This window comes from Castor canadensis, chromosome 6 (genome assembly GCF_047511655.1).
Source record: "Castor canadensis chromosome 6, mCasCan1.hap1v2, whole genome shotgun sequence".
Classification (NCBI taxonomy): domain Eukaryota; kingdom Metazoa; phylum Chordata; class Mammalia; order Rodentia; family Castoridae; genus Castor; species Castor canadensis.
In genome coordinates this window covers 18,485,872-18,511,234 of record NC_133391.1, presented here as the reverse complement: position 1 = coordinate 18,511,234, position 25,363 = coordinate 18,485,872, and the positions used below count along the sequence as shown (strand labels likewise).

Genomic DNA, 25,363 nt, shown 5'->3' with positions numbered 1-25,363 from the left:
GCCTTAAAACAATGACAACAAAACAAAATTTATATTGTCATTTCAGAGCGCTCCCTTGAAACCTAGACTTCCTCGTTGACCTTCATGGTTGTCTCAAACTCACCTCAAATTCAGTTTATCCAAGAGTGAAGGAATAATCTACATTTTAACTGCCAAGTCCCATTTTCCCAACATTCCAATACATGACACCAACTCGTCCACATACTCAGACCAACAGAGCAGGGGGGATTGTTTCCCCACCACTTTCTTAACATTCCATGAGAGCTACAGTTTGGATGTTGAAGGCTTCCAGAGGTCCATGTGTTAAAGGCTATTGGAGGTGGTGGGATCTTTGGGAGGTGGTGCCTAGTGGGGTGTCCTTGGGCCATTGAAATAAAGCCTCTGATGGGAGTGAGGGACTTCTGTCTTTTCTCTTCCACTCTGGCTTCCTGGCTGATGAGATGGTGGTTTGGCTCCACCATAGGCTTCTGTCATGATGTGCTGTCATGAGTGCTACCCCGAGGGTGCACTCATGACAGCACATCATGGCAGAATGCCCAGTCATGACTGGAACCTCTCAGATCATCAGCCCAAGTAAATCTTCTCTTTTTATAAGTTATTATTTCAGGTATTTTGTTGTAATAAGATCAGAGATGACCAAAAGGGCCAGGATATGTAATCCAACATCACCTCCAGTCTGTATGTCCATTATATATATATATATATATATATATATATATATATATATATTTGTCTGTAAATAACTGCATATGTGTATATGTCTACATTATGTATATACCTATATATGCATGTATTCTCCAGTCGAATCATTCTCAATACCACCATCTCTCAGCTTTGCTTCCTGATCTAACTGTCTTCATTCTCTTTCTAAGCCTTTCTCCAAACAGCAGCTACAGTGATGATTTGGTAAGCCACCCCCTTCCCATGTGCTTTTACACGTTATCTTCATTTTCTTCTTCCATCTAAAGTCCCTCACTGATCATTAGTAAAGAGAAACTTGTCCTCGGTCATTAACATATTCTTAATGGCAACCTTCTCTAGGTCAGCTATCCTGAGATTTCTGAGGAACAATTAACTTCTATTTTCTATATTTCCTTGGCACTTTGTTATCCTATGTACGTGTGATTGATATAGAGTGAGTGCTCAGTAAACATGAACAGAATATGTTTATTTGTAGCTAAATTTTTCTTTACTGCTTGGCATCAACAAAACAAGCTCAAAAGCAGTCCCCATCTCTGACAGGTATGGGGCAAACTCCTCTCCCATTTCCACATTCCACCTGTGATTCTTAGAACTCATCCCATCTCCTAGCTTTGTACTTCTGCTTCTAGGACCTTGATGGTTTGATGATCTGTTTGCATCAATTTCTCAACTTCCTGACTTTGCCACCTCCTGGACCTATGCACCTGAGAAGCTGCTGGCCCAGCTCCTCAGTCAAGTCTGACACCAAAGCTGTGGGACCATTAATGTTTAAATATGTGACATGAGCTCATAATGCTCAATGTGCTCAGTGATAAAGCTCAAAGGCTGGGCACTGGTAGATGGAAGAAACTGCACATCCTGAGAGCAATGATACCCATCATGCATTCTGTGAAAACTAAAAAATACCTGCCAAAGTGAATGACCATATGAATGTAAATCAGGAGTGACAAGCATCAGCTACTCTGCTCACTTCTACCTGATTAGTTCTGCCAACCAGAGTCAAAATGATACCATAGCTGTAAATGACAGCCACATGGGTCTTCCAACACATGATAAACCCATTTTGACCTGAAATGCCATCGGCCATAAATAATGTCTCATTTATGAGGATGAGAAGGTCAACTCTGCATATTGAAAATGAAAAGTGTTAAAATGTTCCAAGTTTATGATAGCAGTATAGAAACTTCATTAGTGTCTGTTTTCTACACTTCTGAACATTTTCCTAAGATATGACCATGTCTGTTGAGGTAGTCTCATAAACTATTTGTTTGGGCTGGTCTCGAACTGTGATCCTCCTGATCTTTGCCTCCTGAGTAGCTGGGATACAGATGTGAGTTACTGGTGTTCGACTCATTCCATATTTGTTTTAAAAGAAATCTTTTCTTGAATGATGTCTTCCACAATAATTATCCTATCTCTAAAATATTACTGCTCTGCAATGATTGTTGCTATGGCTAAACAACAGGAGCAGAATCATGCTACCAAGTTCAAAGGGAAATTTACACCCAGGTCTACAGAAGGAAAGACATGCACCTCAATTTCTATAGATCACTCTTACAGATCATCTTTGGGTTTAATCTTACATATTAAACTTTTCAGTTTAAATAGCTCACTGCTGCTTCATTACTCTATAAAAATTCAGAACTGGTTTTGAATAAAACTAAGCATTTTTTCACAAGGAACAGTAGTTGTTTACCTCAATCTGTGCGGTGTGGTTGGCGTAATATTTTAAGGCTTCGTCACCTTCGTCTGGATCTAACCCTGGTTTAAGAATCTGCTGCAGCAGCTTATTGTGGCGGGCCAGCTGCGGGGAGAGCAGAAAGGTTTGAGTCATTTCCCTTCCTGGTCATCAGGCTCCAAAATTACCCCCATCCACTTGGAAATTAATGGCTTCCACTGAAGTTAATGGCAGTTAGTAATATTTGAGAAAAGCATGTCTACATTTGGAAGGCATAAATAATCAAGTCAAAGGATGAAATTTATATCTTCAAAAAATATGTGACTCTGTCAAGAAGAAATGTCCACAGTGATACAGACATAAATTATTTTCTCTGTAATTAATTTAAACTACATGCACACATAAAACAACCATGGGGCATGGTCACACCTAGGATCCCGGCACTCAGAAAGTAGAGGCAGGAGGATTGTGAGTTCAAGACCAGCCTGGGCTATGCAGGGAGCCTGCAAGACCCTATCTCAAAAAACAAACAAACAAAAAAGGTAAAAAAAGAAATCTCGACACTGTAATAGGTCAGTGGAAACTGTATAAAGAGCAGCTTTTGGGACATACATAAGGGTCTCTTTTATGATATCTAGTCAGAGTCCTAGATCAGTAGTTTGGACTGAAGCCCTATGATTCTGCATCTTAGTATGTCAAAACTGGCACTCTGGACACAGATTTGAATTTTACTATAATTCAAATTGGGCATTTAAAAAGTAAAAGCTTTACCCTATATCACTTTAAGCTGCTGTTGCATCTTTCTCTTACTTGAATATCTAAAGCATCTGTTGGCTAGCTCTCTCACTTCATAGATAATTAATGCATTCTGCCTTCAGAAGTCTCCTTTATGGTCGTCTTGGACAACTCCTGAAACTTGCAGGGTCTTTAACTTTTCAAACATCCTATTTATGTCCTAAGATCCCAAAGATTCTTCTAATGACAAACACTGCCACTCCTCCCCCACTGCCTGTGTTTATGCTGTGCTGGTGCTATCCTACACACTTGGGTACGTGATCTTAATTGATCCCACTCAGAAACCCTGGCACAGGCACTCACCATTGCTATCTGCATTTTACAGATGAAGAAACCGAGGCACAGAGTAAAACTCCCAGGCCTCCCTGAACTCATACATAGTGTTAAAACAGTATTTTCATTTATCATTAGTAAGTAATACATTCTTTAGAACATTTGAAATATACAATTTTTACAATAATAAAAACAAAAGAGAAATAATTGTACCATTTTTTTCTACCTGTGCATCTTTTACATACTTTGTGATGAGGGCCTTTCCTGGCTAAGCAGGCTTGCTGGCCTTCTCTGTTCATGTTGACAGTGTCCTGCACACACCTATATAATGGAATTTCTCATATTGTGTGTAAGTCATTATTTCTCTCCAGAGGCTGTGACATCCTTAAGGGAAAAGGGCCTGGTCTTACTCATCTCTATTCTCAGAGCCAGAAGCAAACCAGGGAAGGGCAAAGAAATACGATTAGAAATCAGATGGTGGTATAATTTTCAGAAAAAAATTTTAAATTTTTTTCTTATTTCATAGTTACTCAGGAACTTACGTCTCTTTGGATAGATTATAAGCTCTTTGGAGAAAGGGATGAATAGTCAAGAAATGCTGAATAAGACATTACATGACAAAGCGAAGACAGTACACTAAGACATAAGCAAAATGCTGCAGAATTCAGAGATGTCTCAATGATCCTCACACACACAAAAGTAGTTCCACATAGATTTGTGTCCAAACTTATAATCTACTGAAAGCATAATAAAACTTCTCCTAGACCGATTAACTATACCCAGTAGTTTTCAGAGAACTTAATTCCCTATCCTATTAAAAATATTCTGCAGAATAACGACACTGCCAAAGACTTTCAGTTTCTCAGTGATGGGTACCTGCCATATACCCTTTTTATGATATTAAAAAGTGTGAAAATACAATGGAGGGCATGTACACATGTATGGAGCTAAACACAACAAGACCTCCTTGTATTATTAATGTATAACAATTCAAAACTAAAACAAACAAGTAAATAAAAACGACTGCCCCCCAAAAAAGAGCAGCATCGAGGATGCAACAGCACCACATCCTTATTGTCTTTGGAGACAAAGCTGAAAAGCTGGTGAGTTTCTGGACAAGCAGGGCACGCCCATGGAGCACGAAATCTAATGTAAGTTCCAATTAAAAACTGAAAACAGCTAGTGAGTGCATTCAAGGACAGCGCCTGAGGATCTCTACCTTGGTTATTGGCAATTAGCTCCTGTCACTGTACAATGCATTCAAGGACAGCACCTGAGGACGTCCACCTCGGTTACTGACAGATTAACTCGTGTCACTACAGCACTGTCCAGAAAACCAACCAACAATCAATGTGAGTAATGATGAGAGTCTGAACCTGGGCACCTGGCCTGAATGTTAAAAGGACACCTCTGGGTCCTAGTGATACCTGAAGCCCACAACAAGCATTACTGACCAAAATAGTAGCAATTGCTGCATATAAGGTACAGGAATGGTATAATTACTTAGTATGTGGGGCCAAAAGAATTTTGCCAAAAAGAACACTTATATGTTATTACTATAAAAAGAAAACTAGGCCTGAGCTATTTACCAACATCATATTACTACAGTTTCAATCAGAGCCCTCCCAAAAGCTCATGTGTTAATATCTTGGTCCCAGCCACGGTGCTAAGGCATGGGGATGCCCTTGAAGGGAATATTGGGACCCCAGCTGTGCCAGCCCACATGGGTATGCTGCGTGAACCTAAGAGCAAGGGGGAATGAGAAATAAGACACACACAGACATACAGACATACAGCATAAAACAGAAAAGTGGTATCTGGAGGGCTGCACATCCCTGGTGGGAAACATTGAGCTCCTACCTCAGCCAGAGTGTTTATTTTATAGGTCAGTACAAGGAAAAGACTCGGGTAAAAATCAAGCTTTAACAATTCTTGATGCAAGGTAAAAGGACTGAGGTTTGGTGGGCTAATTTTCCTAAGGCTAATGAAGCTTAATTACAACACATAAGTTCTGGAATCATCAAGGCATGCAGGACACCTTATCTAAGGTATTGATTAATGTGGCATCAGGGAGTTTCCTAACAGTTCTGGTACTTTATCTAGTTTTCCAACAGGGGGCTAGTATGTGGACACAGCAGGTTGTATTCTCCAAGGAGATGTGAGAACAAAGGTCAAGCAAGACACCAGGTACTGGAAAAATATGGTAGAAGAGGCTGTGTAAACTTCTACCATGGAGAGGCTGTGCAAACTCTATTATATCCCAGTCCAGGGTTCATGCCTGGTCCCCAACACCCAGCTTTCCTTTCTTTCATGGCCTAGCCATGGGGTGGACAGGCTTCCTCAATCACATGATCCCACCATGAAGTGCTGCCTGGCCACAAGACGAAAGCAATGGGGCCAATCAGTCAAAATGAACCTTTTCTCTTTATAAGTTGATTACCTCAGGCATTTATTATACTAATGGAAAAGTGACTAGCACAATAATGTTAGAGATTTACAAACAAATGTAATGTGGTATGTAGGCAGACACATGCATGTTTATGGGTGAGAAAGGAATCAATAGTATTGGTGGACAGTTAGTTGGCTTTATGAAGAATGCAGCTATATCTCCCACAGTGGATCACTACTAAGAAGGGCAGGGAGAGGGAGGGACAATCACATACCTCACTGTCTATCATGACATGTTTGCTATTCAGTTAAATGTAAGTGCAACACTAAGTAAGAATAAATACATGTCTATATATATTCACACACCTAATTATAACCTTACATATAAACACATGCAACCTGTAACAGGTCTTTGAAGAACAACCTGTATTTTTAAAGTCCAAGATTGCAGACCAAAGCTGACAGACATAGGCCTTCATTTTTCAGGTCATCCTTCCTTAAAACATTTCACATTTATCTTTTTATCACCAATTTTTAATGTTCATTTCAGTTTGGATCCAAGGAAGGATAGAGTAAAAACAAATCATGAATTTGTACTTGAATGGTATTCATTAGTGATTATCCATAGGGACTGCTCATCTGTGGATTTTTTTTATGTGTGTTCTACTCTTATTAACTGGCAAAACTGTGAGACAGCAATTGGCTTTCCCCAATCACACAGTGAGCTGGAGCCTGAAGTCAGAATAATTGCCTTATGTGTTTAGGTTAACAATTGTGCAATGCTTTCATGCCAAACATTGTTCCTGTTTGAATCAGGGAAAAAAATCACCAAAAAGAGGAATAAACTAAGGTTTTACTTGCTCTTGTGTGTGGAAAACGTGGGTGCCTCCTGTTTTCAAAGTATCTATCTTTTTCCACTGATCTTGTGATCCTGTTATGTGCATAGCTGAGGCATAACCACTATGGGATTATAGAGAAAAAAATGTGTTTTATTTTTCTAAGCAAACTACCTTTCAGGTATTGGAGGAATTAAAACAATAATGGCTATGTAGTTACTAGGAGATAAGAAAGAAGGGAGGAAGATAACATGAGAACGTCATTCTGCCAGAGGAAGAGATCTCTGTGACCAAGGCATTGAGGATGACAGTGAGAGGTAGCACCAGAAAGGGAAACTGGAGCCATATTAAATGCTTGTGTGAGGAATTCCAATAGAGAACACTTCTATGGGTTGAATTGTGTCCAAACCAAGCCAAGAAGCTGTGCTAAAATCCTAACTCCTGGTCCCTATGAGTATTTGGAGAAAGGGTCTTTGTATATGTCATCAAGTTAAGATGAGGTCATACTGGGTTAGGGTAGATCCTAATCCATTAACTAGTGGAAGAGGAAAATAAGGGCTCAAATGCATAAGGAGCATGCCATATAATGACAGGAAATTGGAATAATGCAACTCAAAGGCTACCAAGAATTGATAGAAAACATCAGAAACTGGGAGGACAAGGCAGGACGCTCCCCTTCTGTCTTCACCAGCAGTCTGCCCTACCTTGACATAGAACTTTCAGCCTCCAGAAATGTGACGCAGAAAGTGTCTGCTGTTTTGAGCTACCAAGTTAGTTCTAATTTTTACTGTAGCCCTAGAAACGCAGGAGACATACAAACTGCAAAAAAAATAATTTTTTCTCTCAAGCCTGGCATTCTTTCCCTTTTCATTGGGAAGGAAATTGTGGATTACAGGATTCACTTGGGAATGGTGCCATTTATCCAGGGCTGCTCACACCGCAGTGAGCTCCTTTCTAAAGAACAAAGCCCAAAGAAGAAATAGCTTTTCTCCCAGAATATTAATGCCAGAATTACTATTCTGTTAGGAGTAGGGTCAGAGTCATGTTAGGAAGAAAACAGCATTCTCTCATGAGACTGAACTGTGTGGTCTCAGCAAGAAAATATTCACAGGGCAGGGGAGTTTGTTCTTAGACACTTGAGAAAGAAATCAGTTCTGGGCATTCCTAAGAACATGCTCTCTACTGTCAGCAGAACCTGGAGGAAGCCAAGCCCCAGAATCACCAGTGTAAGTCTGAGTTAAACAGTATGCAAAGGGCTTTGAGCAAGGGCTCCCTTCCCAGGGAGGAAATGGTTGAAAACATCAGAGTGGAGGGGGAGGGAGAAAAGGGGAGAGAGGAATGGGAAGAGTGTTAGGGTTGGGCTCTGAGAAGCAGATGAAGGTATGGAGTCCTCACCCACAGCATAGTGCAATGGGGAAAGTAGCTAAGCTCAGTCTTATTTTTTTTCCCTCCTTTTCCCTAACACCCTTGCTCCCTAGTCAAGCACAATTATCTATATTATGAGTAGAGTTTAGATTGTAACTGGAATATAACGAGAAAGAAACAATATTTTTCTGGACTTACAAAATAGGCTTGTAAGACTCCCAAAAGAAAGCCTAAAGAAAGTATGGACAAGAGGAAAGAGTAGCAATGGACAGGAAGATTAGGGGGGGCGGTATTTTTGACCAATATGGTTTAAAAACCCGGAAAAGAGCACAACTCCTGAGCACCTTGAAAGGCAGTTGTAGAGGGCTAGAGGATCAACATACCCAAGCACAACCAGACCACAGACCCAAACACAATGAGACCCAAGGACCACAAAAGACCCAAAGACGTCCAGACTCGAGGATCACAGATAGAAAGGATTTTGATCTGCATTTCTCATCTGTTTGTCTGTCTTTCATACATGCACCTGTAGAGAAGTGGGGCACTGGCCCCAAGCAGGATTGGAGGAGAGACACTGAATGTCAGCATAAGTCTTTAATTTAGCATCTTTACTCAGAGACAATGCAAACATTGTAGGTTTTATTTATCTAAGATATAAAACACATAAGCTATGGCTCTTAGAGATTAATTATTTCCATTACAGTAGTGGTCAAATTAAGAAAAAGTGAAAAATAACAAGGAATCCATCAGAATCTTAAAAATTTAAAAAATTCTTGATCCTACTCCTACTTATTAGGGTCGGTCTTAAGTTACACTAAAATGGATAAAAGACTGTTAGCAAATATAATAATAAGTGGATTATGAAGCAGGACAAAGCAGGAGAAAAAAAATAAAGAAAATGGCCACAAGAAACAATGCACTTTGAATGACATAAGGCCGTTGGCAGTAGTGAATAGTGAGCTATGTTTGAAATGTGGGTTTCACAGAGGGAAGCTGGCTTTCCTCCCAATGCTCATCCTAACAGAATGTGCTTCCTGGGCTGCTGTGTGTGCATGGCCTATCAGAAGTGCAGATGCTCAGGCCCCTCAGCCCTGTGACTCAAGGACTCTGGATGGAGCCCTCCAGGTGACCTGGATCCAGCTAATACTTGCCAGATGCAAGAAACAGAAATTATTTGAATTCTTGACTCTAAATAAATAATTTAAAAAATGAAATTAAACATAAAAGAATCAAACACTTTTAAAGGAGATTTTCCTTAAAGCACACAAGAAAAATGTAAACAAGAAATGTACTGAACACACTTATCAAAATTAAATTGGAATTGGGATTTTGCTGAACTTCTAATGCTGGATTTATCATGCACAGCATCTGATTTCTAAGCTCATTTTGCTATCCTGAAAAGACTCCTGCATTAAAATGATACAAATTCCTTTAATCTCATTAAAATAAAAAAGTTTATAAGCAGGTCTATACAGTTATCCCTAACATATAATAAATACATTAGTTCACAAAATTGGTTTATATATTTATTTTCATGAAAAGACTAGATGAAGATTTTTCCCAACAATTACTTAAGACAGATTTGTTCTTTAGTTCCATTTTTCAAATTGCAGACTTCAGAAACTACTTACTTAGAATTTTACAAAGAATTTGTCATTTGAATGGCAAGATCTTATCATTTCATATTTTTCATGTAAGACTTAATGGGGTATAGTGTTTAATTCCTTCTGCACCTGATCTTAGCCAAAAGGCTGAGAAGCAATCCTTCTGCTATCTATGTATGATTCAGATCAATAATTTCTGAGACTAATACTATAGGAAACAGCTAGTGCGTATGGGTCATCTTATCTGAAATCGGTATTCAGAAAAATATTATAAGTTTGCCACTGTCATCGGTTCTACTGAAAACGTAAACTGTTTCAGGGTGAGAAGCAAGAAATTAATTCTACATGGTAAGCAGAAACATAGATACACTTCAATATCCAACACATAGGTAAACTTCAATTAAAAAAAAAAGAAAGCTAATGATCTCCTGGAAACCCCAAATGACACACACTTGGAGTTTCTGCTTTTGTTCTGTAGAACTGATGAGACACCTTTCTTCTACCTTATTTCTTTCTGAAGTAACTAATGACAAACCTTTGCTATTTCTAGGTCTCACTTTTCCCACACAGGAATTAATATATTTTCTTCAGATCCAGAGGCAAAAGGATTCACTTCTTCAAGCATCCAGAAGTAAATATGCTGGATGTTTTCTATCCATATTTCTCGATGTTCTTCAAAGGTGCTCTGGGAAATACTAACAGAGCACAGAGTCTTTCTTTTTTTTTTTTTTTTTTCTTTTATTATTCATATGTGCATACAAGGATTGGTTCATTTCAGAGTCTTTCTCTGTAATTATTCAGACAGTGGTATGTGAATATGACATATTCTTTATTTGGTATAAGTGCTTCTCTCACCTACAATGGGGAGTCCAGAAGATTTGCTGTTGTACCCCATACATCTAGAACCATGTCCAGCATACAAGTTGCTTAATGCTTATCGGACGGCAGTGCTTTTGTTTGCTTTTCTGTTAGTTCAATTTTTAATGATTCATCTGCTTAATTTTCCAAAGAGATTGGTTTTTAGAAAATTTTGAACTTCCATCTTCTACACAGATGTGAAAAGTTCACATGAATTCCTTTTTCTGGAATAAACTAAAAATTAGGAAAGCTAATATTTCCAATGTTTATCTTTCCAAAAACATTCTAAATTGCTGCTTCTAGTAATTTTTGTATTTCCTCAAGGCAAGCACCATGAGGTGATCAACACCATGCTTTGGGGCCTTTGACCTATTACAATAGTTCTTGTGGTTGACTGGGAAAAGTTAGAGAACTGTTGCTCTCAGATAACTGCTGGAGCGAATGGGCTTATCTACACTTCAGCACTATTCCTGGTTCTGCCTCTGACCTTTCATGGCAACACGTTCAAGTCTTTTGACCTTTTTGTGTCTAATTTGCCTTGCTGTGAAATAGCAGCAATACCTACAATGACACATCACAGAGACTCCTTGGGGTCTGAGCTACTAATGCTCCTTCAATTCCTGCACCAACCAGCTCAGGAGAGAGCGTGGGAGTGCTGACCACTCTGCTCTGCAATACACCTCTTTTCAGAATAAGTCAGTGTCTAGACAAAGCCACTTTAAAGTGGGCTAATTAAATTATAACGACCAGGTCCACAACAGTTCTCCCACTGCCAGTGTGCTCAGAAATCCCATCTCAAGTGCACAAATTAGCAGATGTAAAGTTGGGGGTGGGACATGAGGAGCTCAGAGGCACTCCAAGATAATCTCCAGGAACGTTAAACTCAACTGCATGAAAACATTTCAACTGTAGGTTTATTCAGTTACATCAAACTGGGAAATATCATGCTAGAACTTTCTCTATGCTTAACAGTCTAACAGCTGCTAAAAAAGGGTCAGCTTTTGTTAGATAGAGGGGTTTTTAAAGAGAGAGAATTAGTACTCAAAGGAACTTCTGCATTTCAAAGGCAACAGTCCTCAAGGAGGAAGTGAGGTGTATAGACAAATCACAGTTCCAGGTAAGGACTCATTATGCTGAATCAAACTGAGAAGAGACCAAGAAATCTCAACACCTATTCATTTTGTGACATCAACAACCATTTAAATGCTATTTAATCAGTCAGAGGCTAAATGATCCAGGTTGCAAATGAAAAGAGCTGCATGGTATGTCATGTGTAGAACTGAAGAAGAGAAAACTTAAGAGAAAAACTCAGGGGCTGGGCTAGGTGGCTCATGCCTGCAATCCTAGCTATTTGGGAGGCCAAGATCAGGAGGATCATGGCTGGAGGCCAGCTGGAGCAAGTAGTTCTCAAGACTCCATCTCCAAACTAAGCAGAGCAAAGTGGAGTGGAATGTGGCTCAAGTGGCAGGGAGTCAGCTTTGCAAGCCTGAAGCCCTGAGTTCAAACCCTAGTCCCGCAAAAAAAAAAAGAGAGAGAGACAAACTCAGAAAAACGTACTCATGCTTCTTTAAGATACATTTAGCTAACAGGTAGAGGGGATATTTAAGGACATAAGTATTGAGCACAAACACTGTTGGAGCTATGTGCTGGAATGTCAAGAAAACACCTCGCATACCCGCCCAACCCAATGACCTTCCCGCTGATGTCCAGCACCTCCCCCATCCTCCTTCCCAACCATCTTACCTAATGCCCATCCCCCTCCAACCTCCCTTTTCCCGCCACAGCCACAGGGATGTTTAAAATCCCCAGCCTGTAAGAGAGGCATGCTCTTGCCACTCAGAGCGTTATTCTGATGTCTGAGGGTCCCTCTCAGCTCTCCTCTCCCTAATAAAGATCTGCTGCTTATGAAGGTTGCAGATTCTTTCTCAGTATGTCTCTCTTATCAGTTTCTTCACTTTCCTTCTACTACGACAAAGACTTCATCTGCATTATGACTTCTTTGACATTTTATAATAAGATCATGAATTATCTATAAATGAAACACTACTATTATTTCCTGGTACTGGGGTTTGAATTCAGGACCTTGTACTTGCTAGGCAGGTGCTCTACCACTTGAGCTAATGTCTCCAGCCTGAAACAGTAGTACTATCAGACCCATAAAGTACTCAGACATTATTAACATAAAAATCCTCACTCCAACCCAATACAAAAAAATTCTCCTTATAACTTAAGCTACCATGAGCTGAATACAGTAATTAATGTAACTTTGTATGTTCATTCTGAAATATTTAATGAACTTCTGGCATGTGCCAAGCAATGCTCTAGGCATTAGGGTTTAGGGTGAACAAACAGAGAAAAGCTCCTGCACTCAAAAAACCAGCTTTCTGTTGGTAGGGGAGACAAAAAAATGCAGTCTTTTAAAATGTGGAAGTGAGCCAGGGGCCGGTGGCTCAAACTGTAATTCTAGCTACTTGGCAGGCAGAGATCAGGAGCATCACAGTTCAAATTCAGTCTGGGCAAATAGTTTGTGAGACTCTATTTTAAAGATACCCAATATAAAACAGGGCTGGTGGAGAGCTCAAAACAAACAAACAAACAAACAACATGAAAGTTCTGAGAATAAAGTGGAGCACCAGGGAGTATAGGCTCCCATTTTAATTCCAAAGGCCAGAGACCATTTGTACAGAAACCTCAAAGGCAGAACAAGCAGCAAGTTCAAAGACAAAGCAGGATTATGGTTCTTGGCTTCAAAGCACAGTCACAGGACCAATGTGTCTTGAACAGAGAAATAAGGAAGAAGGAGTCAGAGAAGTGGGTGGAGGGGCCAGGTCACACAGGAAGGCTTTTGAAGCCAACACAATTTTTTGCTAAGAAACTGGGATATGAGGTGTTGAGCAGAAAGGTGATATAATATGCACCACTGTGGCTGCTGTGTCAGAGAAGACACTAAGGAATGCAAGGTAAATGGAATCAGGAAGAACAGATGGAATTTATGCTAACAATCCAGCTGAGAGATGGTGCTAGTTTAGACAAAGTGGTAGCGAGGATGAGGGCAGACTCTGGAATATATGGTTCAAGAAAAGGGGTGATGACAGAGATGGCTGAGAGTAGGGTGGCCCAGTGGTTAGCAGGACAGACCTGTGTTCCAATCCCTTCTATTTTCCTTGCTAACCAAAGAACCATGAACACATTGTTTAGCTTCTCTAAGCTTCAACTTTCTTCTTTTGCAAGTGAGGTTACTAAGATTTACCTCAGAGTTAACTGTGATATTTGGATGAAACACAGTACCTGATGCAAAGTGAGTACTTGACAAATATGAATCCAAGTATTTTTTTTTTATAGGAGCAGTGGGGAGCAATGATCCCAGAGGGGCTCCTGAACAAGACTAGTAGTCAAATCCTTTCTTCTCTAGGACCTATTGAAATGTTGAGTGAGGAGTCTCCATTGGTTGGCATTTCAGAATGATGATGTTGGCTTCTTTGTGCAGGGTGGATAGAAAGGGGGCCTAAAAGGATATAGAGGGAAGCTAAGCTGTTGTCCAGGAAAGAACTGACAGTGACAGTAGGGCACTGAGAGATGAGGAGAGTGGGAGGTCTGAGGGGTGCACAGAGGGCAGAGCCCAGGGGACAGGTTCTCTGGTGGGGGGACAGGGGAGCAGGGGAATGCCATTTCTTGCTTAACTGCATAGAGGTCATATCAACCCTGAGGAAGGGAGCTCAGAGTAATTCCAGGGAAAGGATGAGGATGACTTCAAAACCCAATTTCCTTCCCAGTACACTAAGAACAACCTATAGGAAAGGAGAAATCAGGGCCCCCAGCTACAGTCAGGAAGAGCCACACTGCCTCAATACTTTCTGGATATATGTGCTTAAATTATGACTTAGGAAGACTTCTCCTTTAGTTTGTATCATTAAACTAAACACTAAACATTCAGGAGTGATCAGCTCTAACTATAACAACAAGGTAAATATGAGGCACTTCTAGAATCAGTGATGGGATCAATGAAGTAGGGAGTAAAAGAGAGGACCAATTTCAAGGCAAACTTCCCAAAGAACCTACTTCCTGTTAAAATGCACAAACACTGCTTGTTACTCCTTTTGGAGCTCATTGGTGGGCCCTCTTGCAGGTCCACTTAGGAGCTGAGCTCTTCCTACCTAATGAGCTTTGGGAAGGTTGCATGCCTCTCCCTCCTGCTTCTGTCTCGGCAATCAAAGCATGAAGGCCTTGCTGCAACTCCCAAGCCTACTGACATTTAATTAGCACCATTGCTGGAACCCAAAGTATGCCTCAGCAGATGAGAACCACACAGTGCCAAAGAGTGTGGGTTCACGCTGAAACAAATCCCTGGATGGCAGCTAAAGATCTGCTTTTGCAAACGGGGTCCCGTGAATGTTTCCAATTAGCCGTGGACTGGTTCTGCTTTTAGGTAATGCCATTGCACTGAGGAAAAGCAAATATAAATATGAGGAGTCTTATAGATCTGGTATTTCATCTGAAGAGGACACCTTGGTTCTCCAAGTCATTGCTCCTGATTCCAGGAGTATTTGAGATGTGTCTGCTTCTCAAGTCACGAATCCACACCTCCTCTGTTCACTGCTGTCCAGTTTGGGTCCCACACTAACAGGGTTGCTTTTCACAGGATTGTCAAAGCCAGAGCTGTGCTGACAACTGCCCCTTGTTTGTTGAGTTCTTCAGGGCCAGTGGGCTCCACCTCCCTTTGTGAATCTCTCTCCAACCCTTCCTTTTGTACTCCATCCCTAACCATTTCTGTGTTTTCTCTTCCTCCCGATTTCCTTTACAATTTGATCCTGTTGTGGGTTTCATACTTGATCACTTACTTCTCAGTTCAATTGCCTTCTTTGGGAACTCTCATTTATACCCACAATTTCAAATAGCATCTATACCCTAATGTCTCTGTACATACAGGTTCCATGCCTCGCTTTCCTGAGAATGAAGCATAGTCAACTGCTTGGTGTACACCTGCAGCCCACTGCCTCACGAGTTCCTTAAATACCCAAAGGTCTGGAATCAAGCTTCTGACTCCACTCCACCCCAAGCTCATCCTTTTCCAGTCTTGGGTAATACATTCTGCTCTGCCAGCAGCTAACTCTATACCTCTAACACTCACATCTCTTTCACTCTCCTCAAGTTATTAAATCAGCTACAGATGGAGTAGAACTGGATTTAGGAAAGGGCAGTTGCTGTGGCTTCTCTTTGTTCATAGGAAGAAGGCCAAAACCCTTAGAAGATCAACATGCCCTCCCAATCAGACCCTGCCTTCCTCCTCAGCCTCATCTCAGCCCTCTGCTTTGTTGTACCCCAGCTATTCCTGTGTGGTCACTGGGGACTTTGCATACAGAGCAGTGTGAGTCTTCAGATTCTCAGACTGCTTTATGGGGCCAAGGAGTACATGACCAGAAGTAGAGATGTGTGGGTTTTATTCATTTAATTTAGTGCAAGCTATTTTTAACAGATGTTTTCCTGCTGATAAATAGAGGTCATTTTGCTTAATTTCCTAGAAGGGATTGGGATTAGCAAAAATAAAATGAGCAACTATCAGATTAAGTTGGACCAGGAAGGCGGGAACACAGGGGAAGGAAGGGAAGGAAATGAGCAGTGGTCATAGCTGGTCAGGTGGTCAGGCTATCAGACAATTAGGGAAGGAAGCTGAGAAGGGCAAAGTCTGGAGTGGCTTTTTTTGAAACTGTGGTCTGTAGACAACTCGAATTAGAAAAAGAACAAACAAACCCAGGTGCACATTAAAACAGTGATTTGGGGGCCAATGTGGATCTGTTCAACCAGAGTCTCTGCAGACAGGATTCAGGAGTTTGAAATGTACCACACCTAAGAACCTCTGCCTCAGACCTCAATATGACACACAGTGTTTCCAGAGCTTACATCAGATTTGAGCATAAAGCTGCCTTAGCCCCAGCTAGGATTTCTTTAGTTTGTCCTCTGGACTTGTCCTGGTTCTCTCTCATTGCAATCTGCCTGCTGTCTGATTCTATCCTGCTTGGCTCGTTTGCACTCCTGGTTCACACTGGTTCTTTCATTGTCTCAACCCAATGAGTGAACTTATGCCAGCCCTGTCCATTGGCTGCTGGATTCTTGTTTATGATCAGGCTTTCACTGTCCATGGAATTCCAAATCATACAGCCACGAAAATGCAAGAAAGATCCTCACTGTGTTCTTTTCTTGTCAGTCAGAACCTCGATGTGTGAGTTGGTTACACTCACACAGTCTGCTGAACATTATAAAAATGAAAAGTACTCAAAAATAAATGGACCGTTAGTTCTTACTCACAAGTGTTTTTCGAGTGTGTGGCACAGGAAACTTTCTGACTGTGACAATTATAAAAGTCTAGCTGGGCCCTGGTGGCTCACACCTGTAATCCTATCTATTCAGGATGCAGAGATCAGGAAGACTGCGGTTCAAAGCCAGCCCAGGCAAATAGTTGGGACCCTATCTAGAAAAAAACCCATCACAAAAAAGGGCTGGTGAAGTAGCTCAAGGTATAGGCCCCGAGTTCAAAACCCAGCACCGTAAAAAAAAAAAAATCATTCTAAACAGAGTTTGGCAAAATACTGTTCCTGGGTTGTATCTGTTCTGCCATAATTTTGTAAAATGAGGTTTTATTTGGTAAACACAGCCAGATTTATTTATTTATGTATTGTCCATGGGTGTTTTTGTTCTAGAATGAATGGCAGAGTTGGAGATTTACAACAGAGACAATATGGTTTGAAAAGCCTAAAATATTTGTCCTTTGCAAACCCTTGATAAAGTAGTGCAAACTAGCATGTAGTTTTCAGGTCTCGAACAGCTGACAAAAATTTATACCTATATGTGAGTTATATATAGACAAACAGACAAATAGGTCTCTAGAATATGTCATTTGAACCAACCATTATATCTCTAAAATTGATCTTCTTTCATTGATAACATAAATCTCAACAAGGGACTTTCCAAAATTTTTCCCTACTATTTAATTTCAGATGATCACTTGGCTGTGACGTGAAAAGGGACTTTTTTGGTCTGGCTGAAGATAACTATTTCCTTTTTTGAAGGCTTGCTTTTTTTAGTTCAACAGTTTACCTTTTAGTATTATGTATTACAATGCTCAGTCACTTTTCTGTGCCTCTGTAATTCTGAAATGCAAAATCCACTGATACCTACAAACGACAAAGGCTGAGCAGTCTCATAACACAACTAACAATACTCACGCACCTACATGACTCTCTCAGCTATCGTACCAGGAAGGACGATATTATCTTAGTACTGGATCGATTGACAAAGAGCAAGTTGGATCTATCCTGCCATCCCACTCTTATCTCATCCTACAACAGGTAGATAAAATGTCAGCTATGTAGTTAAACTTTTTCATTTATGTTTGAATGGGAAAAACAAGTTAACCAATTGACGTTATAGGTAGATACATGCAAGCACACATAGACACATCAGAATATTACTTAGGCTGGCTTATGTGTTTACTAATTAGGTTTCCTCATGGGTTCACTTATAATTGATTTATTGTTAAATACTTGCTTTAAATTAGTACACGAATAAAAGTACTGTCATTAAAAGATCCTTTTAGAATTTGTAATAATGATTTTGGATTGGTGGATGTGTTCTAAAGCAGACTTCTGAGATGTTTGTCTTTGTGTTACTGTGTTCAGCATTTTGCAAAATCATTAAACGTCCTAGTAATTGTATGGTAACTGAAGTAAGAGCAAAGCGCTGTGAGGAACAGTTCAGCAGAAATGCGTGCCATGTCACATTTCAATAAATAGTCTATGGCAGTTGGCAAGGCATGCGCCCACAGTTGCCCACGCTGTCTTCTTGTCTTGACAATAGGTCCCAGAGAAGCTGACTCACACACACCCCGACTGCATAGCACATACCGCCCCACCTCTCCTATGATGACAATGTCTTCCTCTTTTCTTGCGTATCTAAATCTTATCAATCCACAAGAGCCATCTAAAATGGAAGCCCCTCTAAGTCCTCTCTAGTCACTTGCAGCACTTATTAACTATAACAATCACTCAGTCAACCCACAGTATTTATCCTATCAATACAGTACTAACACACCAGACGACATTCATGAATAAAACCTAAATTCTGCCTCTATGGTGTTTGGGGTCTGGTGGAAGAGACAGAGAAGTAGAGAACTCATAGAAATCCAGGACATATGTCCAATGGTCATAGCACAATGAGTGAAGGGAAAACATGTAAAGGCAGATCTTGAGCAAGGCGTGGAAGTGTCACCCTGTTGCTCAGAAGGGAGACCTGCATGACACATAAAATTTGGGATTTGTTATGGTGCAGGTGATATTTAAAGTCACGTGACTGAATGAGCTCATCCAGGGAGTGAGCAGCAACTAAGACGACCAGGGATGCAGAGAATGAGTGCTGCAAGATGGAGCCAGGAGGGGAGAGGAACAGCACCCAGGGCCGGGCCGAAAAGAAGCCCAGCAGGGAAACAAAGGTCAAAACTGTGTGTAAAATGAAGACAGTGCGTCAAGAAGAGGGTGCCTAACTGTGCCAGATGTACTGACAAGTCAAATAAGATGAAGAATGGGGACAGACTCAGATTTAGCAAGGTGGCAGTCACTGCAGTCCTCACCAAGAGCTTCACTGGCAGCATGGTAGGGGGTGACAGCCTGGCAGAAGTCGATTTAAGAGAGGAATTGAAGATGACCATTACTTACGTTATTTAGTCACCTTTGTTTATATTATTTGCTGAGGACATTTTGTGGAAAGGGAGCAGAGTTATGAGTCAGAGGGCTAGAGGTTTTACAGACAAGCAGGTTTGCATGCTGGAAAACCAATCAAGTGGTTGAACAGTGAAACCAGCATCTCTTTGCTCTTCTGGCTCCCTCAGGCTGTCTCCTCACACGCTCTGGTTCCTGCACATTCACTTTCCCAAGCACGCTCCCACCCTGAGACCCAGATGTACCTCTTTCACAGGACTTGATGCAATGTGTCTGTTTCTGTGTCCCTCTCCTGTAATGAAAGGTAAACTTCGTTCAACCTCAAATGAATACTTTTAATAATTAGATGAGGTATAAATAAATACATGACTATCTACTAGCTGGTTTGTTATTGTTTCATTTAAAATGTAATCTAATTCAGTAAAATGGCCATCATAGCCAACTACTCTCTGGTGTTCATATAGGCTCCTGAAACGTTACTTCACCAACAGCTCAGGGATAACCAGCACATGTTCACAGATGAGAAAGCCGAAGTCAGACAGCTGAACGTGAACAGCTCATAGAAAATAAGCAGTGCAGGGTGGACAGCAGCTAAGGTGTATGCACAACACTCCTGGGGCAATATTCCAGCCAAGACAGTGCTGAGCCACAAGTGCCTCCATGAACTGAAAGGCCCAGCTGTGTCTTCCACTCTCTACAGTACCAGCACTAACAAAGATGAAGTAATTCTAAGTTAGTTAAAACCCTTCAGATATTAGAGATGGAAGTTACGTATCCAATTACAAACCCATCCTTCTGCTTCTACAAATAAAGCAATGAGGCAATGCTGATTACTGCATATTAGCGTAAGAAAAAGAAGCCTTGAGGAGGTGGGCAAACTTTCTAAGGGAAACATTTTACGTAGTCTGAATGATATACACATTTCATATGACTTCAGCACAAATTAAAATTTAGTTATTTGAGTAATTTATATTGTGCACAGCACAAGCAACTGCAGCTATGAGATGCCATGTTTGAGGGAAAGAGTGGGTCAATGAGGACTACCAGGACATCTTGGGCGTTTCTTCAGCATAAGATAAAAGACTCCCAGTGATCAAAGCACCATGACCATTCCTACCTTCCCAACTCTCTTTCCTAGGAATTCACAAAAAAATACTGGCCTTGGTTGGTATAGAGTCTGAGATATGCTAGGAAATTCTGTGCATTTTCCTTTTGGAGGAGAACAACCACATAGAAGCCCTCCCTCATCTTTCCAGCTCTTCCAATAGATGTTGAAGTCAATAGACACAGTTGAAGTCAGAGAACACAAGGAGGAGCTGGAGATATCGCACTGCCTTCTGCATTTCTAGAATTTAGATTGATGCTCTAATAAGTGTGTCACTCAGAAATAAATATAACTAACAAACATGGAATGTTAAGCAAAAACATAATTACTTCTTTTAACTTGGTCTCATGATCTTTACACCAAACTAACAATTAAGAGAGTTCAATTTCAATCCGTTTTCTGAGTTGTATATTTTACTGGTCCCATTAACAATGGACTTCGAGGTCATTTAAATGGCAGTAATGCAAACATTCCTAATTGCTTCAAGAAGGATATTTGGGTGGCCTTTGGGAGATTTAAACCAATTGTACCTTAGAATCTTTCCCATTACATTTTATCTTTTTACAAACTTTCCTTCCGAAAAAATGAGATCTTATGGGTAACCATACTTGTAACTCTACTAGTAATTAAGTATCCAAGACCTACATGCATGGAACAATTAAAAAGCAGTTCTAAGATGATACATAGCATTAATGAGTGTCAAAGTGTAAATGTGGCTTGGGGTGAACATAAAACTTAAGAATTCAAAACAAAGGAAAACCATTGTTTGTTGGAATTTATCTAAGAAATGGGGTAGGTAACTGTCACTTTGGATCTTAAAGTATTAAAATAAACTAAAAGGGGTGATATTTTATTAGCTCAGGAGAAAGATGGCAGCATAAACTGAAATAAGAAAAGTGTCCAGCAAGAAGACAAGGAGGTTCTGTCTCTGCAGAGTTAACTGAAGAGACTGACCAGCAGCAATGCATAAAATTAAAAGGAATCAGCTGGATAAGATCCTTGACCACCAAACACAGTGGTCAATTTTGTAAGATGCCATTAATCTTACCTTGTGTGTGTTACAAAATACGATCAGTAAACTCTTCTTGAGTCTACTGTATGCTAGGCACTGTATTAGGTAAAGGAAAAGAGAAAAAAATCCATTGTGTCTGTGCACAAGGAATTCATACTCCAACGGCAGAAATTATCATTAATTGCTTTTTTATGATGACGCTCAAACTACTCAACACCAAGGCTTCAGAGCACATCTTATCCTAGAGTTTTGTGCCTTCATTTGCGTCTGTGTGGTCAGTCAGTAAGTTACCAGAGGTGCTTAGTTCAAACTACCACAGTTCATGTCAGTATCAAGACAATGTGAATAGCATACAAGATCTCTACACATATCCCCTGAAGCTGCTGCTTCTGCCTCAACTGTCCTTCCCATCCCTCTATCCCTTGAGGTCACCTCTTCTAGAAGCTTCTCTGTTCCTGGGGGAAGCCTTTCACACACATTCCATCTGAATGCAGCATATTAAGGTAGGACTTCTGTCCTTCACATCACTCCATGTGACCTTCTTGGCATATTTTTACTCAGCCATTGCAGCCATGCACAATGCTCTCGAACGACTGACTTTAACAAATGAACTGGAGGTGAATTCTACTCAACTGGTACAATGATCATGTGTCACAGAGCGGAGTCCAGCCCCTGGACCTTCTTTTTCCATGTTAAACAGGCCAAGCTCATTGGTGCTTCGAGCCTCCAAGATGCTCCTTAACATCCCCCTCCCCCATTTCATACACTGGCTCAAGCTTCATCTGTCAGCTCTTCAGAAAAAACTCTCCAGATCAGCCTTTCCCCAGGAGCCCCCATTACTGTCTTCTCCACACCCCATTCCCAGTCTCTGTGTGGATTATCTCACTATCTGCTATCGTTCTGCTACTACTGTCTCCCCTTCATTGCTCTCAGTCACAAGGAAATTTCCAGAGAGCTGATCTGACACTGACCTTCACTGCTGCGTTCCTAGTCCCTGGCACAGTGCCAGCACCTGGTAATGACTCACTCCTCTGTGCAATCAAATGAAAGAACGAATGAAGACACTGGATCTTCACTCCACAGGTGGTGAACGGATGGCTCAAGGCTGCATTCAGATTGCTGGTTAGTTTTGTTTGGCCCTCTCAATGTTTTTAAAAATCTCCAATGAGTTGCCAACTCTTTAAAGTTAGGAGATTTCACATATAAATGCAATACAACATTGAGGCTTCTTTTGAAATCCTGGAAGAAGTGCAGATCAGGCAAGGGACATGAGAACTGGCTGTCTCTGTGGAAAAGGATCCTCAGGCCTTGGCTCCATCAGCCCAGCATTGATCCTGCACATGACCTGCCCAACCCTGATTGCGTCCCTAAAGTGTCCTCACCTCACAGGGTTCCTGTAAGCCCTGCCCTCTGGAGTTATATTTCAGAACATGCCTCTTGAGAACTTTCTTGTCATCAGAGCCTGCCTTCTTATTATTTCTGACATTATTATGATGTTGAAAAATCACACGATTAAATATAAAAACTGAATTCATTATCTACTGGAGAGAAACCCAGGTGAGTATTTTTAATAGCCCTTTAGGTGGCATTAAGAAAACTTATTAAGCTATGAAGAAGACAACGAATTAAGAAGGAGATTTAACTAATACCATTGACAAAGGATTATTACTCTTAATTAAAATTCAGTAAGAAAAAAACAAATCCCCAAAAGGACAGTAAGCTTGCTTCATTCATGGATTTATTATACAAGGTTGTGACAAAGTGTGGTCAAAAAAATTTAAAAGATCAAAAGAAACTTCAAAACCAAAAAATTTAAATTCCCACATGCATTCTATAGCTCAGCTGATGCAGAGAGGCTCTCAGTGGGGCCCTTGTTCAAGTCAGTTGTATTTAAATTGTTGTGTGCTCTGCTGGGTATTTCCCTGCCCTTAATTTTTCAAAAATATGCCTCCCAAAAGCAAATGGTGCCCCCAAAGCAAGGCAAAAGTTATAATATTACTCCCAAGCTAAAAGGGCATGTAGTGTATTTACAGTGGTAAAGAGAGAATTTTAGCTTTCTTGAAAGGTGGCATGTCTTTACAGAAGACAGGTCAGCGTTAAAAGAAAAATGAGTCATGCACCCACAGTACAGAACAAACTCAGAGCATCCTGAGCAGGTGTGTCCTCCCCTCCCTGCCCCCACAGTCTCCTTGAAACCTTAAACTTCGAACCCCATTTCTTCTTCACAGAAGAAATGTAAATGACCAAGGAACACATTTAAAAAAAGTACGTTTTTACCAGTAACCTAAAAGATGTGACTCAAATGAGATCCCCATTCATCTATCATATGTTAATTTATTAACAGACAGTTGTCAAGTGATCACTATGATCTAAACACTATCAGTTTGGCAAAGATTTTTTGAATGGTAATAATTTTAGGGTTCAGTAAGATAAGTACAATCTCACCCTGTGGAAAATAGTTTTACAAGATGCATCAAGAACCATAAAATTGTTACTACCCTATGACCCAGTAATTAAACTTCTTGGAATTTATCCTAGGAAAATAATCAGTGTGGCAGACAAAAATTAATGAGTGAGGATGTTAATCATAGCAAAATTTATAGTGTCAAATACGTTATAAATGTAAATGTCTAACAAATAAGGAGTGATTAAATAAATTATGGTGCATTCAAATGTTGCACAATTATGCAGACATGAAAATTATGCTTTTAAAGACCATTTGTTGATTTGGGAGAATGCTCATGAAAAAATTTAAAGCCTGAATTTTGAAAAGAACTTCATGTAACTAATTAATCTTATCACTCTTGCTTTATGATGCAAGAGTTATTTTTGCCTTCCACAGGCTAGCTGTCTAACACTGTTCCAGCCCTGCTGCACACACACCATTTCTCAGATGCTTCTTACTCCAGGTAACACTCATTGAAGAGACTCAACAAACACAGCAATTGCTAGATGTCTGGAACCACAGAAACAACATGGCTTACTACAGGTTAATAAATACAAAGTACTGAACAATGTTGGCAGGCAACATTGCTTCAGCAGAAAGCAAAAATAGAGAAGAAACAGGAAGGAACCAGCCCAAGACTAGAGCACAGAATGGTGCAGACAGAGGGGCAGGAGGCAGAGGAAGGTGGAAGACAGAAGTCAAAACAGACACAGAGCTGAAGACTAAGGGCATTCTCTGCATGACACACAGTATTAGAACCTAAGAAATTCCCTTTTGCTGTATTTATAGTTTTATGTAGGTCAGACTAGACACTTACAAGAAGCATTATTTGTTTCTTGTAACACTGACCACAGGAAGGTTCAAAAGGGATGTCATGGCAGGAAAGCAGAACCACCTCACGGCCATGAAGACTAACAACAAAAACTGAAAGTCTGAGGATACCAAAATAACTGTCTGCACAATGTTGATTATGGTAAGGCAAGGGAAGCTGCATCTGGTTTTGGAATTACTGGGCTATACAAAGGCACAAACCAGTCTACATACTCCTCTGCACTCAGGACCCTACTCACTCTACGTTCAACATGGAAGAAGCCAATGCTGAATTCCACCATGCCCTGACGCGAGGCTTTTGAAGTGAAGCTGACAGCCACTGCGCACCTGCATTTGTGCATCCATGATGAGCTGTTTAGCCTCCCAACAAGCCAAGGATTGCATCCCAGCCTAGAGACAGCAAAAGCAGCCACCATGGAAAGATCAGCAGGTCACAGTGGGCCCCTCCGCGAGTGAAAACTTAACACTTCACATGAAAAAGTGGTGGCAGGAGTTACATAAAGAATTCATTTATAAGGTGACATGGTAACCATTTCTTATGTCACCACAATAAAATATGCAGACATTTGCTTAACAAGGCACTCTCAGTGATGTACAACTTGTCCGATATTATTCCACTTCTGTATTGTCTGATTGTAAAAGGGACCCATATGGACATTAAATTTCATTATAAATTACATTTTAAGCAAGAGGCTTTTTAAAGTATTCATCAATTCAGAATCTCTTTTCTCCTCCTCTTCCCCTTTTTCTCCCCCCCCACCC

At 40.6% G+C, this 25,363-nt stretch overlaps 1 protein-coding gene across 8 annotated transcripts in view; it reads right to left on the bottom strand.

Moving 5' to 3' along the window:
- The window catches only part of Itpr2 (inositol 1,4,5-trisphosphate receptor type 2), an 842,075-nt gene that overhangs the window by 90,311 nt on the left and 726,401 nt on the right, over positions 1–25,363 (bottom strand). For 7 of the 8 annotated variants that reach the window (XM_074075817.1, XM_074075816.1, XM_074075815.1 and 4 more), the window contains one exon: positions 2,399–2,506. The exons of the other annotated variant lie outside the window; for it this stretch is intronic. In XM_074075817.1, coding sequence (XP_073931918.1) covers positions 2,399–2,506 — 108 coding nt within the window. The remainder of the gene's footprint in view (positions 1–2,398; positions 2,507–25,363) is intronic. 8 annotated transcript variants of the gene reach the window in all.